At 52.0% G+C, this 16,140-nt stretch overlaps 1 protein-coding gene across 1 annotated transcript in view; it reads right to left on the bottom strand.

Annotated features, from left to right (window-relative positions):
- Window positions 1-16,140, bottom strand: part of NR2E1 (nuclear receptor subfamily 2 group E member 1) — a 30,762-nt gene that overhangs the window by 7,756 nt on the left and 6,866 nt on the right. Inside the window, exons 3-6 of the mRNA XM_019499879.2 lie at window positions 7,802-7,947; window positions 6,425-6,512; window positions 5,447-5,682; window positions 4,074-4,220 (exon numbers count right to left, since the gene is read on the bottom strand). Coding sequence (XP_019355424.1) covers window positions 4,074-4,220; window positions 5,447-5,682; window positions 6,425-6,512; window positions 7,802-7,947 — 617 coding nt within the window. The remainder of the gene's footprint in view (window positions 1-4,073; window positions 4,221-5,446; window positions 5,683-6,424; window positions 6,513-7,801; window positions 7,948-16,140) is intronic.

Here is a 16,140-nt window from a genome sequence, read left to right as displayed (position 1 = left end):
ACCCAAGCAACCAAGAAGTCTGGGGTACCAAGATTTAGATCTGATCAGTGCAGTTTCTAGCATGGTTTGCTCACTCATTTGGTGATGTAGATTTTTTTTCACAGGGAGGCTGAATGGTAACCACTGTGCTATGCTTGCCTCTTCTTTTGCAGAGACAATCCAGTTGATTTCACTGGAGATGCATTGGTGTACAGGAGAGGAGAATTCAGCTTTGTTATGGCTTAGACTGGTAAAAACAGCACAGTGTAATTTTGCATGTATGGACTTTTGGCCTAGCCCACTTCCTTTGCCAAAACTTCATTAGTTCCATGATCTGGGCTGGGGGACATGCCATAGAGAGCACATGGTGACTTCCCCATAATGAAGCTGCTTTGTCCTTTTAGGAAAGGGAAGCAAAGCTCAGGACTTGATGATGCTACTGCCATGCTAAGACTTCTGTAAGGGGTTGCAAAAGTGGCCACACCGGTGCTTTGAAACTGGAGGAAGAGGTGGAGGGATTCCTAACTATCTGATTAACCTCAGCCTAATAAATTTTGCATGTTAGCCAAAGATTTTGCTTATAAACTCAGATGTTTCAACTATATAGTTTATTAGGGAAAAGGGAAAGTCACTTATCAGGCCTACCAATTCTGGCAATGTTTCTTTAACATGGAAAAAAGGTAGACAAAATTGTAATTTAATTTTCATTTTCTTAGACTCAAATGTGTAAGCAGCATATATCAGCAGTATCAATATCATGCAAAAAATGTAAATTCCTTATCATATGTCTAATGTTTAATACTTAGTATTTCAAACTGCATAGATTTCATTAGATTGAGGGATAGAGCTTCGTAAGTCAAAATACTTATCATCACAGTCATTTCATACTATCTAAAATGCATTGCAGAGATGTAATACAACATTGAGATAGTGACTGAAAAGTAAGTAATCATAACTCTATTTATACATAATCAATATTTAAATAATTGCATTGGCTTTTACAGTAACAAAGACTGCACAGCATATTATGCTACAGTTGAAAAAATGTGAAGTGTGGTATCCATCTCAGGTCTGCTCTGAGTAGAACAGAACAAACTCCTAATTATTTCTGAACACTGGAGACTATAAGCTATATCCTCCTCCAGATAATCTCTGCTTTATAAAGAACTGATATCTCTTTTAGATATGCAGGTTTCTGTGTTGTATGAAGAAATCAATTCAGAGCCACTTATTTCCTTTAAAAAATCTTTTTGTCACTCAGTCATGCAGATACGAGAATGAACTGTGTTTCCTGGAAGATATCAATTTCGTATTTTCTTTCCCACCTGAAACCTGAAGACTTCAGAAAGTTAAAGGGCTTTATTCTCTGAAAACTGAGTTTCTTCAAATTCCTATGCATAAAGCTTTAAAAGCACCAGTTTGATTAATTCATGCTTAATTTATAAATGACCCTTGTTTCTCAAAGTAATTAAAAAATCTCTGGGTTTTTTGAGATTGGACACTTATTTCTACTTTGCTCCAGAATAGGCAATGGTCTTCAACAGCTGTGACCAAACTGGCTTCTGAGCTGCATGCAGCTTCCAGGAAGCTTATATGCAGCTCCTGAGGAAAATCATTTAATGACAAATTATTATTTGCGCCAGAGTACTATACTCCGATCATGGACTCTGGAGCGTATGCATCTCCAGAGTTGTGTGTCCTACAGGTGGTCTGAAAGGATGACCTTTTGTTAGTAATGGGTATATTGTCAACAGGCTGGTTTTCACACTTTTCAAGATAGAACGGTGACATATAGTTATAGATTCACAATATTTTAATTTTTCTAGAGGATTTCTAAACAAAAACAGATCCTAGGAAATGATTTCGGACTCTGTTCAGGCAGACATCAGAGATATACAAAGGAAATTCAGACATCAATATCCATACCACTGTCAAATTAAATTTAATAGTTGTTCAATTACAAGAATCAACTCTCTGATTAATTATGGGAAAAAAGGCTTTAAAAATCAGATCTTTGAAATTCTCCTGAGTATGATAGAGGAACCAAGGTAGAAAGAAATTCAAACAAAATCCAAGAACTGAAAACCTCTTAAGTTTGAAAAGTTTTGATTATTTGAGCCAGAGTACTATACTCAGATTATGGATTCTGGAGCGTATGCATCTCCAGAGTTGTGTGTCCTGCAGCTGGTCTGAAAGGATGACCTCCTGTTAGTGATGGGCATATCTAAAAAGATCCTTGAAACTTTTTCAACTCATCCATTTCTAGAAAATGTACAGAATAATGGGAAAGATGAAAGGCTTCCACTTTAAAAGAGACTCAATGGCTATTACAACTTCTTTATATTCAGTATATGTAAAATAAAATATGTAGCTGATTCTCTTAAGATGACAGGATATTCTGATGTCTGTGACAGGTAATTGTCCTATCTTTCTGAGGAATGTTGAGTGGTATAGAATGGACTGTATTCTCAGGAATTCTTCCACTACCCCACCTCACTCCTCTAGCAGGCATGGCCTCCGGGGGAATTTTTATAAATCAAGACAAATTAAGTCCTGGCCCAGGTGGACTGCCATTGATAGTAGTAGATTGCATTATGAGAGAGCTTTCTTACTGAAGTGGCTGTGATATTCAGAGCAAAACCCATTATGCATGTGGTCTGGGCCTAATTGTACTTCCTTTGAACTCTGTGATAGTCAGATCCAGCCACACAGGAACAACTGTAATTAAGCCAATGGTGGTGGCTTGCATTCAGCAGTGGAAGAATCTGGGCCATTGTCTTCATAAATACAGTTTCCTTTTCACTGTTAAGTCTTTGGCTTATGCCCTCACTGCAGCATCTCAGCCAGTGGCCTTGAATGTACAAATCTGATTCACCAGTGACAATACTTAGAGGGAAAATGAATGAGGCCCTGCCTATTTAATTCTACAAAAGTACCCTCAAAATCTGGGACTAGCCCTGGCAAAGGGATATTTCAATTTATCTAAATAAATGCCTTTCTGTTTTAAGAAGACAACACCATTGCCCTTCTAAAAAGATCTTTTTTAGCTCCAAATGTGCACTTGTTTTTGTCCAATAAGGCTTACAATGTTTGGTCTATGATACGTTAGTGTATTCTATTTGGTGACTTTTAGAAGAGTCAATTAATATAGTTATATGTGCTATTTAAAATACAGTGTTTTTCTTTCTAGTAATCATATTACATAATTAAACTCAATAACATCAAAATATTAAGAATATTTTGTGATTGGGGTTTTGTATTGATTTTTTCTTTTATTATTGCCTGATTACTTTTCAGAATTAATACAGTATACACAATGCATCATGTCCTCATCAAAAATCAAGTCATTAAGAAATGACTTGGTTTGCACACAATTTACTTGAGGCAGAGGCAAGTTGTCACAGAGGAAAACAAGACAAATTAAGGAAGATTTTAATTAACAAAAAAAGGCAAGGAAAATTCTGTTCTCATCATCACACTGGCATGAAAGTGAAGTAACTCCATTGACATAGAATTATTACAAAATCAACTGGCAAATGTATACTACTAGAATTAAGAAGTATAATATCTAACTCATAAAGTACTTTTCATCCATAAGCACCAATGGATTTTAATATAGAGAAAAAATATCATTACCCCCATTTTACAGAAGGAGAGGCTGAGACACAGAGAAGCTAAGTGATTCACCAAAGCTTACATAATAGTAAAGCTGTGGAAGAGCCCAGAAGTAAAATCATGGATCCATGAAGTCAGATTGACTTTGTTAACCATTGACTTCAATGGGGCTGGGATTTCACCTTAGATCTCTTGTTTTCCTGCCTTTTGCCCTGCCCTCTGGAGTGTACTGCCTCTTAAGAAAAATTATCTTATATCATCATTTGTTCCCTTTTTGAGTTTCATCTGCTCTATAAAATAACTATTTCAGTCACATGAATATTGCTGTTAAAATAATATATCTTTGTTACTAGCCAGAACAAAAGCATTTAGAGCTCTGGAATGGTAAAAATCCAGATGCAGATCTGAATTTTAAAGATTGAACCCCTCTTAAATACTGTTACCAAGCTAAGCATAATTACTTATTGTGTAATCCTTACCTGATCTTGTAATGACAAAGTGGAAAAGGCTGGAACACTTTTGGCCCATTTGATGCTCATAAAGAGAAGTCTGGCTGCGGATTCACAAACAGATTCAGTAGCCACTTCATAGAGATACATAGGTGTACCATTGACTTCATGTGGATACTGTTAGAAGAAATAAAATAAGTCAATATCATATAAGATGAAGGAAAAACATCACATTGTTCACACATATACCCACCTGCACTTCAGCAATTATTCTCCTGTACAGTATATAATTCCAGCAATCCTATCCTTCAGCCAACAAAAAAAATCTTCCATTGGTTTCAGTGCCCCCTCTCTAAAGCATGTTACATGATTGCTGTCCATGTGAATAAATGATGTAGGATTGCACTACATGAAAAGTAAAGACAGACTATACCTGTAACAGTTAGTAAAAAAAGTCTGCTGTTATATAGCTTGATCCCCTACCTGCAGAAGTATTCAAATTCTGCTATAAGAGCAGGGAAATACTATATATGTTAAGAGCCCCCAGTTCAACAACTGATTCAGGCTTTATAAACCAGTTTGATTTACAACAATTTAGATGGTTATCTGTGCAAATGTGCCTATATATATTTTGATAAAGCAATATGGATATATTTTGGTTCTTATGAATAACTCTTGGATAGCTCCTCATTTTTCAGGTTACTGAAACTGTCTATATCATTTCAAAGCCAAGAAATAAACAGGAAGATCGATCACATTTGTGAACACAGCCATCTGGATAGACTGCAGTGATTTGTTCGGAACCTGACAATGGATTAGGGACTAATCATTATAGAGGTGGACATTTATTGAAGAGAAAGTCAACAATTATCCTAGTTTAGCATCTAGTAAGGTAGAAACAAGCTGGCTGATGTGTAGTCTGTAGGTGGCAGTACTTATACATTGTTCCACTGCACATGTGTGCATTTCTATGTAACACATATGCATATGTAAGACTGTTTAAAGTGCACGTGAGTGCGTTTAACTGCATAGAGCAAGAAACTCATATTTTACCCTCCATGTCAAAATGATCTTATGAATATTGAAGGTCCCATCTGGCAGTTCTGATTCAAACACAATTCTTGGGAAAACCAAGGGAATTTCTCATCCCTCTTAATGAACCCAGCTCTAAGCTGAGGTTCTCCCCACCTCAATTTTGTTTCTCAGTATTTTGCCTTAAATGTAACATCTTCTTGTCAGTCCTCTGCTGAGTAGAAACACAGAAAGATAGGGAAGGAAGGGACTTCAAGAGGTTATCTAGTCCAACCTGCTGCTCAAGGCAGGACCATTCCTGGTTAACCCATCTCATCCAAGTGTTCATCTAGCCTGCAAAGCGCGAGGTACATCAGCAGGAGAGAGCTGACCTTTGGAGTTGGCTGTGCAAGTCCCACTAAGGTCTGCCTTTCTGGAGTAGTGGACACAGCAGCCAGCTCTAGATTGTGGGGTTCCAGCTGGGTGACAGCAGTGAAGAAGGCAGGGGCAGGTAAAGCAGCAGAGGGGAAGTGTGGGGTAGCTCCATTCTCTTCCTTGTGTCCTCTGAAATACAGAGCTACTTGCTTCCTTATTGTGGATGTCCGTGGGCCCCTTTCGTGCTGAACAGCTGGGGCGGGGGGGAAGGGGAGGGGAGAAAAAAAGGCTCAGTTAGAAAATCAAGTGACTCAGAAAGGCTCCTGTTGGCTTCAGCGGGGCTCCTAAGGCACAGTCACCTAGTGAGCTGTGCTGAAGTAGTGGATCCTGCATGGCCAATGCCTTCTAGCATGCACAGCATACATCTTCCAGGGCAGATTGTTTTACCCAGACCCAGTCATAGCACGATCTGGTGTGCCTGGACATGCGTAGCCATCTCTTCAGCCCTGCTCTGTTACTAGTTACACCAGTGCCAGCAGGAGATTTAGAGTTATCATCACTTTTCCCTGCCCTGCTCACAGGTGGGTGGGTGGTGGGTGTGTCACAGCAGCCCGCAGGGCAGATCTGCCAAAGCCCAGGTGTTCATACTTGGCAAGATCCTGGCTATGCCCTTGCCAGGCAGTCTCTCAGATCCAGCAAAACCTTCTGTTTGGACAGGAGTCAAGCCTGAGCAGGGGGGCAGCGATCACTCAAGGCTGTGACCCGCCTGGGCCCAGGAAGTAGCCATAAGATTCCTCTAAGTGGTAGATCTAAAAGGCTTCCAGGACACATGGGACCTGGGCTGGGATGGGACTGGCATTATACGAGCCTGTGCCTGCCTCACACATCCTGCAGCCCCTGCCTTTGCCCTTGACCCTCTCATCTCCCAGAGCCCAGGGGAGTGTGCGCCCAGATCTAGGCTTCATTTGCCCAGGCAGGCCAAAGGGTTCAACTACCATCTTTGTTCATGTTGACTTCCAGGCACTTCTTCAGCCGGCAGGCCCGGCACTGGTTCCGGTGCGTCTTGTCCACTGGGCAGCCCCCCTGCAACAAGCACAGCACAGCCCTGCCATGAGAAGTGGGGACTGGGACAACCCAGTGCCTGCCCCACCACCCAGACTACACCTTGGCCTGGGTCCAGAGGAGGGCAACAAAGATGATCAGTGATCTGGAGTGGTTCCCTAGGAGGAGAGGATACACTACAGAGGCTAGGCCTGTTCAGTTTGGAAGAGAGATAGATGCTTGATGGGGGGACATGACAAGGGTCCACAATATACTGAACAGTGCAGAGAAAGGACACAGAGATTTTTTATGTGCTCTCTCACAGTTCAAGAGCTAGGAGTCATGAAATGAAAGGAGTAGGCAGGCAGCTTAAACGTAACCCAAGGAGGTTCCTTTTCACCCAGCATGGCGCTGCGGTGAGGACAGAACTCCTGGCCACCCGGAAGTGGGGTAGCTGATAGGTTAGCCACATTCGAAAAAGAGCTTGGACACATTCTTGGAGGAAAGGGGCATCAGGAGCTATTAGGGACACAGCCTCTGAATCAGAACTAGACCTTAAACTGCTGGAGGCTGCAAGGCAGAGAGGAACAGTGAGGAGGGAGGAAACCCTGGTCAGACACAGTTCACTCCCCTTTTTAGCCTCCACTTTGTCACTGTGTGACAGGAGATGAAGCAAGAAGGACCTATGGTTTGACATTGGCAATTCCTATGTTCTTATCCTTTGGAAGTGCCCCAGGCCCCCTGGGCACCTGGCTCCAGATCTGGGCTTAGCCAGACCAGGGAAATCTGGAGTGGGATCCACACATGGTCCCAGCAGGCAAGCCCTGGGGAAGTGGTGTTGAGCAGGAGACAGCTACCAGCCAGAGGGCACCCAGCCCTGCCCTCACCTCATTCTTTCAGCCCTGCTCTGCCTGTGCCCCATGCCCAAGGCTGGTCCCCTCCTCTGCCAGCCTGTCCTGCAGACACAGAGGGACACAGGGCTGGAAGGGGGACATGTAGCTGGCTGGGGTGGGGGGAGGAGGGGGAGAGCAGGAAGCAGGGAGCTGGGGGTTGGGTGGGCAGCCTTGTCCCAGCCTGCCCCTCATCCTGTCCTGGGCCCCTCCAACCACCTGGCTGTGCCCAGGCCATCCATGTCCTGGAGACTGACGTTTGACCTCAGGTCTGGGGAGCAGTGCCAGGAGCTGCCAGTGTTCCCAGGGTGGGGGGATCCCATGGAGGCCCAGCAAGGTGCAGCCCCTGCCCTGCTGGCCCCTGGGCCCAGGTGGTGGGGGGGGATGCCCGGGCAGGGGAGGTGCCGATCCTGGTCCCTACAGCCTGGGGGGTACCGGTACCTGGTTTCCCGACTTGCAGACGTAGGTCCTGTTCCTGCGGATGCTCCTCTTGAAGAAGCCCGAGCAGCCATCACAGGCATAGACGCCATAGTGCTTCCCAGAGCTGCGGTCCCCGCACACCTTGCAGGGGATGTCAAGGATGCGACCTGTGGGTGGGTGGGCACAGGGAGCGGCGCTGAGCAGGGCTCACCAGGGACCCTGAGCCGGGCTTGTGGCCCCTCACTGCCGCGGCAGGAGCTGGGCCGGGGGCAGGGGCTGGGGTAACGACAGGGGCTGGGTGCCCCTGTCCCAGCAAAGGGGACTGTCTGCACAGGGCTCCCCTGGCACCACTCTGCAGCATTCCCTGGGCGGAGGGAGCCCCGAGGTGCGCACCCCGCAGCTCACTCCGACCCCATGTCTGCTTCACCAGCCAGACTCCCCTTCTCCCCTCCCGCAGTGAGTCCAGCTAAGCCCCCGGGCCCGGGCTCGAGCTGGTTGGCAGCCACGACCTTTGTTCGCAAGGAGCCCGTCGGGTGGGGGGCTGGGCTGGAGCCTCCTCCGCGGCCCCTGGAGAGTTTCGGAGGCCGGGCTGCTTTGAGACGTCTGCCCGCGGCTGTGAAACAGCGCCTCCGGCCAGACAATGGGGACATTAGATAAAGTGTTAACTTAATGATTTCCCCCATTGAGACCCGTTTGACTGCCTCCAATCAGCCCGGGCTGCCAGCTACTCCCCTAAATGAGACTCGACAGCTGCTATACACAGCGCGGCGAGGGGACGGGGATTAGGGCAGGGCTGGGAGGGAGGAGGGGGAGGGGAAACTTGGAGGCGAGGAGTACCCCGCGGCAGGGGACCCCCGCGCCCCACCGGCCCCGGGCCCAAGGGGCGCGGGCTGGGCCCGGGCCGGCAGGTCGGGGCTGGGCCGGGCGCGGGGCCCGAGGAATGACGAGCCCTCCTCGCCACCTGCCTGTTGGGTCACCAGTGACCCGGCAAAAAGAGTAGCATGGGAATGCGGGTAGCGCACAATGCGGCGGGGGACGCGCCCCCCGCAGCCTCCCTGCGGCACTTCCCGCGCGCGGGGGGGCGGCGGCTCCGCTCCCGGCTCCGCCGCCGCCCCGGCCCGCCGCCGCCCGGCTCCTGCGTTTATGGCAGGGACGAGTTTATCTCTGCTTTCGTCTCTCTCTCTCCTTGGCCCCCTCCAGGCTCCGTGCACCGGGACCTCGCGGGCCAGAGCCGGGCAAAGCAACCCGCCGCACTCGGGGCTGACACCTGCCCTTTTTATTTCCCAGACTGTCTCCTCTCCTGCAGCTCTTGCCCTCAGCATTTGGGGCTCCTGTGCCCCCTAACCCCCCCCGCGGCCCGATCCAGCCAAAGTCTCGTCTTCCCAAGGGCCCGAAAGCGTGTCCGGCTCCTCGGATCCCTCCTGCTTTTCTGCGCGGCTTGTGCCGAGCCGGAGACCCGGCCTCCGGCCTCCGTGCCGCCGCCCGGCTCCCCGAGCCAGGCTCGAGAACCCAGCTCTACATCGACAGCTACGGCTCCATCGATACACGGACAGTTGTACAGATATATTTGTGTGTGTGTATATATGCGTGTGTGTATGCTTGTATATGTGTGTGTGTGTGTGTGTGTGTATATGCGTGTGTGTATGCGTGCATGTATGTGTGTGTACCTAGATGCGTGTGCGTATGTGTGTGTGTGTGTATATATATAGGGGTGTGCGTGTGTATTTTTCGCCAGGACAAGGCTGCCAGAGGGAGGCTGGGGGAGGTCGGGAGGTACTTGCTGCCCCCGCCCCGGGCAGGCCTGGCCGGGCCGCGCCGGAGCTGGGTCCCAGGAGCCGGACGCGGGGAGCGGGGAGCGGGGCTGGCCCGCGAAGCCGTTTTGAACATGTCCCGACAGGGGGTCCCGCGGGGCTCTTTGTGTGTCATAATTGCTTAAAGATATATGGCAGCTTCGATTACTGTAATTACCATCAGGGCTGTTGAAAGAAGCGGGGCTGGGCTGCGGGGACTGCTGGCCGGGGTCTCGCCGCCACCCAGGCAGGGATCAGAGCGGCCCGAGCTCCTGGGAGGGGCCGGGCCGGGCCGGGCCGGGCCGGGCCCGGGCCCGGGGGCTGCGGGACCAACGCCGCTAGCCCTCCCGCGCCCCGGCCGCACGCTGCTGGCCACTGCCCGCAGCCCTGGGGGCTCTGCCCTCTGCCCTCCCCGTGTGCCCGTTCCCCCGGGGGAGACGCAGGGCAGTGCCTGCCCGGCCCGGCACGGCCCTGCCCCTGGCCCTGCAAGGCCCCGCTGGACGCCGAGAGGCGAAGCCGCTGCGGAAAGCGCCGAGCCCGGGTGCCGCCGCCTGCCCCCGGCCCCGCTGCGTTGCATTGCCCTCCGCGCCGCCCGGCCCGGCCTTCTCTGTCCCTCGGGGAGCGGGTCGGCTGTGCCCGGCCCCCGGGGAAGGAAAGGCCCGTGGCCGCGGCTGCAGCCGGGTCCCTGCCCCACGCACCACCCGGGCCGCGGGGCTGTCCCGCGGGAGCAGCTCAGGGCCCAGCGGGCTGGGGCACCCCGATGGCGGGATGCCACCGCCCTTGCAGCAGGCCCGGAGCGGCGTGGCGCGGGCGGGTTGTTTCCCCGCCGCCTGCTCCATCTCGCAGACCAGCTGGATCCCCCCCCGCCGCCCTTAAAACCCCGCAGGGATCCACCGCACCCGGGCCCGATCCCTGCCTCCTCTGCCCACGGCGGAGCCCCGGCACTTGAGATCGGCTCCTCGTGGCTCAGCCCGGCCTGGCCGGGCCTCGCCCTCGCGACACGCAGCGCCTTTCCCCGGCGGGGAGGGCGGCGGCGGGGCAGGCAGCGGGGCCGCGGGCTCGCACGGCCCGGGGACAAAGGAGGATTAGGGGCAGGAGCAAGGGACGAGGCGCGCAGCCCGGGCCCGCCAGCGCCCGCCGCCGCCCTGCCTATCCGCCGCTTTTGTTGCTGGCTCCATCCACTTTCCACCCCCGACAGCCCCGCCGGGGATTACCCGGCCCGGCCCGCGGTGCGCCGGGCTTTAAATCCCCCAGTTATGCGGGACGCGGATTTAGGACTTAAGGGAAATGTGACTTTTCAGTTGTTTCTGCTTCCCTCTCTGCAGGATTACGAAGTGCTGCCTCGCAATCCTCTTGCCCCCGAGGGGCGATGCGGCTCAGTGTCACCGACCCGGTTGAGTTCCCAAGTCTTGGGACTTGGGTTTTTCGGTATGTTTTAGTCTAATGGGGGAGAAGCGAGCGCACGCAGCGCCTCTCGGCCAGCACCCGCAGCGGCGCCCGCCTGGACGTGGGCAGACCTGTTGCGCGCCCAGCGGGGACCGGGCGGGCAGCGCGATGCGGAGCAGCCGAGCCGGGGGCAGCGCGCGGGCAGCGCCGCGGATGACACGAGACGAGGCTTTGCACCCCCCCCCCACCGCGTATTACCCACTTGTTGATCCCGCCGGCTTGCTCATGCTGGAGTCCCCCGCGATCGCGACCTCCGGACAAAGTCTCGCCGCGCGGGAGGGGGCCCCTGCCCCGGCCTCCTGCCACTGACAGGTGCTTCCCAAGCGGCTAGAAGCGGCCCCGCGGGGCCGGGCTCCGCATCCCGGCGGCTCCGCCCCGGGCGCGGAGGAATGTCCCCGGAGCCCGAGAGAAAGTTTGCGGGGCCCCGGGCCGGTCCTGCAAAGGGAAAACAACACAAGAAGCAAGAAGAAGCACAGAGGAGAATCCTTCCGGGAGGGCAGGGCTGGCCTGGCAGGGGCGCCGGGAGCCGGAGTAGGTAGGCGCTGGCCGGGGCGGCGAGGCAGCGCCGGCGGCGGGGACGGGCCGTATAAGAGGGAAAGGATCCCCGGGCCCGCGCCGCTTCCCTGCGCTTCCCCCCAACTCCTGGCGGGGTGTGACGTCAGCCGTGGGCTGGGGAGGGGGAGGGGGGCAGGGAGGGGGTTAAATGCTAATGATATTAATGAACCTCCAAGCGGCTCCGGCGAGAATGCAGCCGGCCCGGCCGGGGGGAGGGGGGGCTGCTCCGGCCCGCGTCCCGCTTTCGTCCCCCTCCCGCACCAACCCCGCGGCCGGTGTGTGTGTGTGTGTATATCTGTGTGCGTGTGCCCGCGAGTGTCTGTGTGTAAGTGTGTGTGTTTATGTATGTGTGCATGTATATTTGTGCGTCTGTGTGTGTGTGTGGATGTGTATGTGTGTGTATCTATATGCATGTGTGTATGGTTGTGTGTGTTTTTATGGATGTGTGTCTGTTGTCTGTGTGTCTGTATGTGTGCACGTCTGTGTGCTTATGTATGTGTGATATGTGTGCATCTGTGTGTATGCATGTGTGCATGTGTGTGTGTATCTGTGTGTATATGTATACGTGTATGTACATGTGTGTGTCTGTGTGTGTATATGTGTGTGCATGTGTGTGTGTGTGGGGGGAGGCCCTGACCGCCTCCGGGCCCCGAGGTGCCCGAGGCCCGGCCGAGGCAGGAGGTAAGCGAGGCCGCCCAAGCCCGGCCTCGGCCGCGCCGCAGGGGCAGGGGCAGGGGCAGGGGCAGGGGCGGGGCGGGGTCCCCGGCCGGGCTGGAGCCAGAGCAGGACACGACTCTGCTCGCGGGCGTCCCCGCCGGGGGTCTCCCCACGCCCCGCCGACCCGGCTGCACCGGCTGGGGCTCAGGAGCCCGCTTGCGTTGCAGGACGGGGCCTTTGGGGAGCCCGCCTGCACCCCGCGCTGCGGGCTGGCTGCAGCCCGGCCCGGCTCCCCCCGGTCGTGCCCCAGAGGGTGCAGGCGGGGCGGTTCCCTCTGCCCCACACCGGGGGCACCGCCGTCACGGGGACACGGGCCCCCAGGCTCTGCCGCCGGGCCAGGGCCGGGCGAGGGCTGCAGACAGGGGCTCAGGACCCGCGCCTGCCCCGCGCCTCCGCCGTCCCCGCGCCCGAGCCGTGCGCCCCGTCCGTGCTCGCCCCGCGGGCCGGGGAGCGGAGCCGTGCTCCGCGGGCCGGGCGAGGCGGGAGATGGCCCAGGCCGGCGCCAGCCCGCAGCTCTGCCCTTCTGCTAACGGGGCTCGGGGCCCCGCGGGGAGCCCAGCCTGCCCGCACCCGGGGCCGCACCGCGACGGCGGCGGTGCCTTTCTGCCCCTCTTTGCGGCGAGGCAGGCAAGGGCCGGACGCAGCGAGCAGTCCTGAGCCAAGAGCCCCCTCTCCTTCCAGCTCGGGCCGCTCCTGCCCGAGCCCCGGGGGGCCCGGCCCGGGAGGGACACAGCGACAGAATCGGATGGATCAAGACACACGCTCCCAGCCCACGAACTCCGCCCTTTCCCGGGCAAAGGTTTCACTCGCCAGAGAGCCCGGGCGGGGGGGCGAGAGACGCCGAAATGAAGATGGTAGCCTCCCCCTCGCCCCCGGCTGTGCTGGCCTCGCTAAACCCTCTCCCCCCCGCCCGCCGGCCTCGCCGCCTTGAAAGCAGGACTTCCCTTCGCAACGCAACGACTCCCCGCGTTTCAGAGCCTCGCGGTCCTCGGTGTAGGTGGGGTCGCTGCAGCTAGGGGCAAAAGCCAACGCTTGGCAGAGACGTTTGTTTCCCAGGGTTTGCAGGGGGACATCCCCTGGCGTGGGAGGAAAAAAAATCAAATCAAATCATCTTCTCCCCCAGTGTCTCTGCAGCGGGATCTGAACATGGGAAAGCAGAGCAAGACTTGTGGCCCGCACCCCTCTCTTCCGCACACACTTGCGTGCAAGCTGGCCTGGGCCGGGGCTGTGAGTTCTCCATGGAGATGCCGTCCGGTCCAGCCTCAAGGACATTTGGGCAGACGAGCCTTTTCTTCGGGTACTGAGTTGTTCCCGTTGCCTGTCTCAGGACAGTGCTCAGAAAGCCCCGCTTGGGGCTGGGCTGGACAGGGCTGATCTTGCCCCGAGCAGAGGGTAGGACCCGTGGAGGTCCCTTCCAGCCCCACTTCTCTAACATCCTCTGGTCCTGCTGGGATGGGAGGTGCTGGCAAAGCCCCGCTTGGGCTCCAGGGAGCCGAGTGAGAGCCAGCTCATCTCAGAAAAAAGGTGACTCGAGTGGGAATCGATGTAGACCTCGCCCCTTCTATTATTTAGCGTGCCACCCGATATTTTCTGGAGGAGGAAGTTAATAGCTATGAATGGCTTTGGCAAGATTATTTTACAATCCGCGGGGTAGGAGCATTCAACGGATAGCCTACATTCCTCCAGTTCCCTTCCTGTAAACGATAGCGCCTAATTTACCTGTCAAAGATGTGCCACTGCTGTAGGAAACGCTTAGCAGCTGCGCTCACGGGGGCACGTTTTTGGGTGTATCGGTGTGGGTGAAAATAGGCAGGCTCTATTTCTTTGCACGGGTCGATTGCCAAAGCACACTGATGTTTCATTTTAGAATTAAAAATAATGCCTCGCGCATTCCTATGAGCTAAAATAATCTAGCCTAAACGAGGGACGGCTCTTTTGCACCATAAAGACAATGCGCGGATATCCAGGTTATTCAAACAAGCAGAACTGTGCATCCTCGGATGCTTACGCTAAAATGGGTAGCAATCACGGAAGGAGGACTCTGTAGTAAAATAGCTGAAAATCTTATTACACCGAGCAATTTCCTGTAAGGCGCAGTGTCCTTTTTCCCCTACTTTGATCAGAGATGCTAATAACTTGAAGATGAAATTTTACTGTTCATATATATAAGTTCCTTGCATTTCCAAGACCACTTGTCATTCTTGTAAGAAAAAAAAGGCAAAAAGGAATTTGAAAAAATGTTGTGTGTTGGATAAAATTGTCATGATTGTGGATGCTTGGCTTTTCTCTATTTCTTGCATGTCATTATTTAATGCATGATTTGGCACAAAAAATATTGCTATTTAAGGGTACAGTCTTGCAAGATCTTACTTATGTAATCCCACTGAAATGAATAGGACTACTGCCATGAAAAAGGATCTACAACATCAATGAGTACTATTGAATTACATACATATATGCATGTATTGAATTACATACATATATCAAACCATTTTCTATGTATGTGCAATTATAAATAATAATATAATTCTAAAATAGTGTTGGTATTATCAACACAATGGGTATATACATATATATACAATCAATTGGTATATGTATGGCTATGTAATAATGTTAATATAGCAGTGAAACCTACTGTATTTCTATGCATGCTTTGGGAGTGTAAATGGCTATCACAGTCCACAAGTGGTGTTCATAAACTTTAAATTAAATTTCTTATGGGATTCCAGAATAATGCAAGTGTTATATGGTCATTTTTGGCTCTCCTGTGCTGTAGCAGCAGAGACAAGGGGATTTATTATTTATCCATGATGTTATTTCCTCTCATTGTGTCTTATCACCACCTAAAAACAAAAGAGCAACTCTTCTTGAAACAAAAATACTTCTTTTCCTCTTGCCTTGTGCTTATTACCTATTAAGTGGAACCAAAGTTCATAGCTCTACAGTGAAAGTAGTTTTTTGGAGGTGGGCGAGAGACTAGGAAGATTCAAGCTACAAGAGGCTGTGGCTGACTTTTACTTTCTGTTGACAAAAGTCATAATTAAACAATGAGAGAATTACTTTCACAAGAAACACGTGTGTATATATCTGAGAGTGGTGGGCTTGGCTGGACTGTGATGCTCTTATTTTTCTGTTAATAGGGGACAGAGCAGGAAGGTCAGCTTAACCTTGGAAGTGATGAAGCAAAAGACTGAGCTATTTTTCTGGGCTTGGAGAAAGCAGAATTTAACGGGCCATGGGGAGCTAGCCTCATTTTTTCCACTTTAACTAATGATACCAGATGGAAAGGGCTACCACATATCTCACACAGGAATGAAGCTTTTGCATGAAGGGTAAGGTGTCCTCTAAATGGTAGTGCAAGGAGTGCAGATGTCTTGAGAACCTAGATTAAAGTCTTCTGGATTTGTAGGTCCATCCTGGAGGCTGAGCCTTCTTCCTTCCAAGCCTTCTTTTCTATTTAAAACAGCCTTTCTTCAGTAACTTCCAGTGATCTCCATTCACTTTGTCTTTCTGGGGGAAAACACTGGATCATTCATTCCCTTTCAAAAAGTGTTGTAAGAATTCCTCAGCACTCAGTGACTGCTGACCCCTCCTGCCAGCCCCCCACCCCCCCAACAACAAAAAAGACCCATAGATAAGTCCTGAATAACAGGAAACGTACGAAAAACCTTGGACAGCATACTATACTATAGTCCCCTACCAATTGTAGTAAATGGTTAGCACAAGGCATTAGCAACATTTTAATGGCGACCATCCCAAATGTGTCACCATAGACTTGCTAAGGACTTTTCATGTATGTCTTCAGTGACTGTGACAGGCGAAAGCAGGGATTCTTTGGACATGGCAATGTGG

The sequence above is a fragment of the Alligator mississippiensis genome, chromosome 1, assembly GCF_030867095.1.
Source record: "Alligator mississippiensis isolate rAllMis1 chromosome 1, rAllMis1, whole genome shotgun sequence".
Taxonomy (NCBI): domain Eukaryota; kingdom Metazoa; phylum Chordata; order Crocodylia; family Alligatoridae; genus Alligator; species Alligator mississippiensis.
The sequence above is the reverse complement of the archived record's forward strand: the minus strand, read 5'-3'. Positions and strand labels throughout refer to the sequence as shown.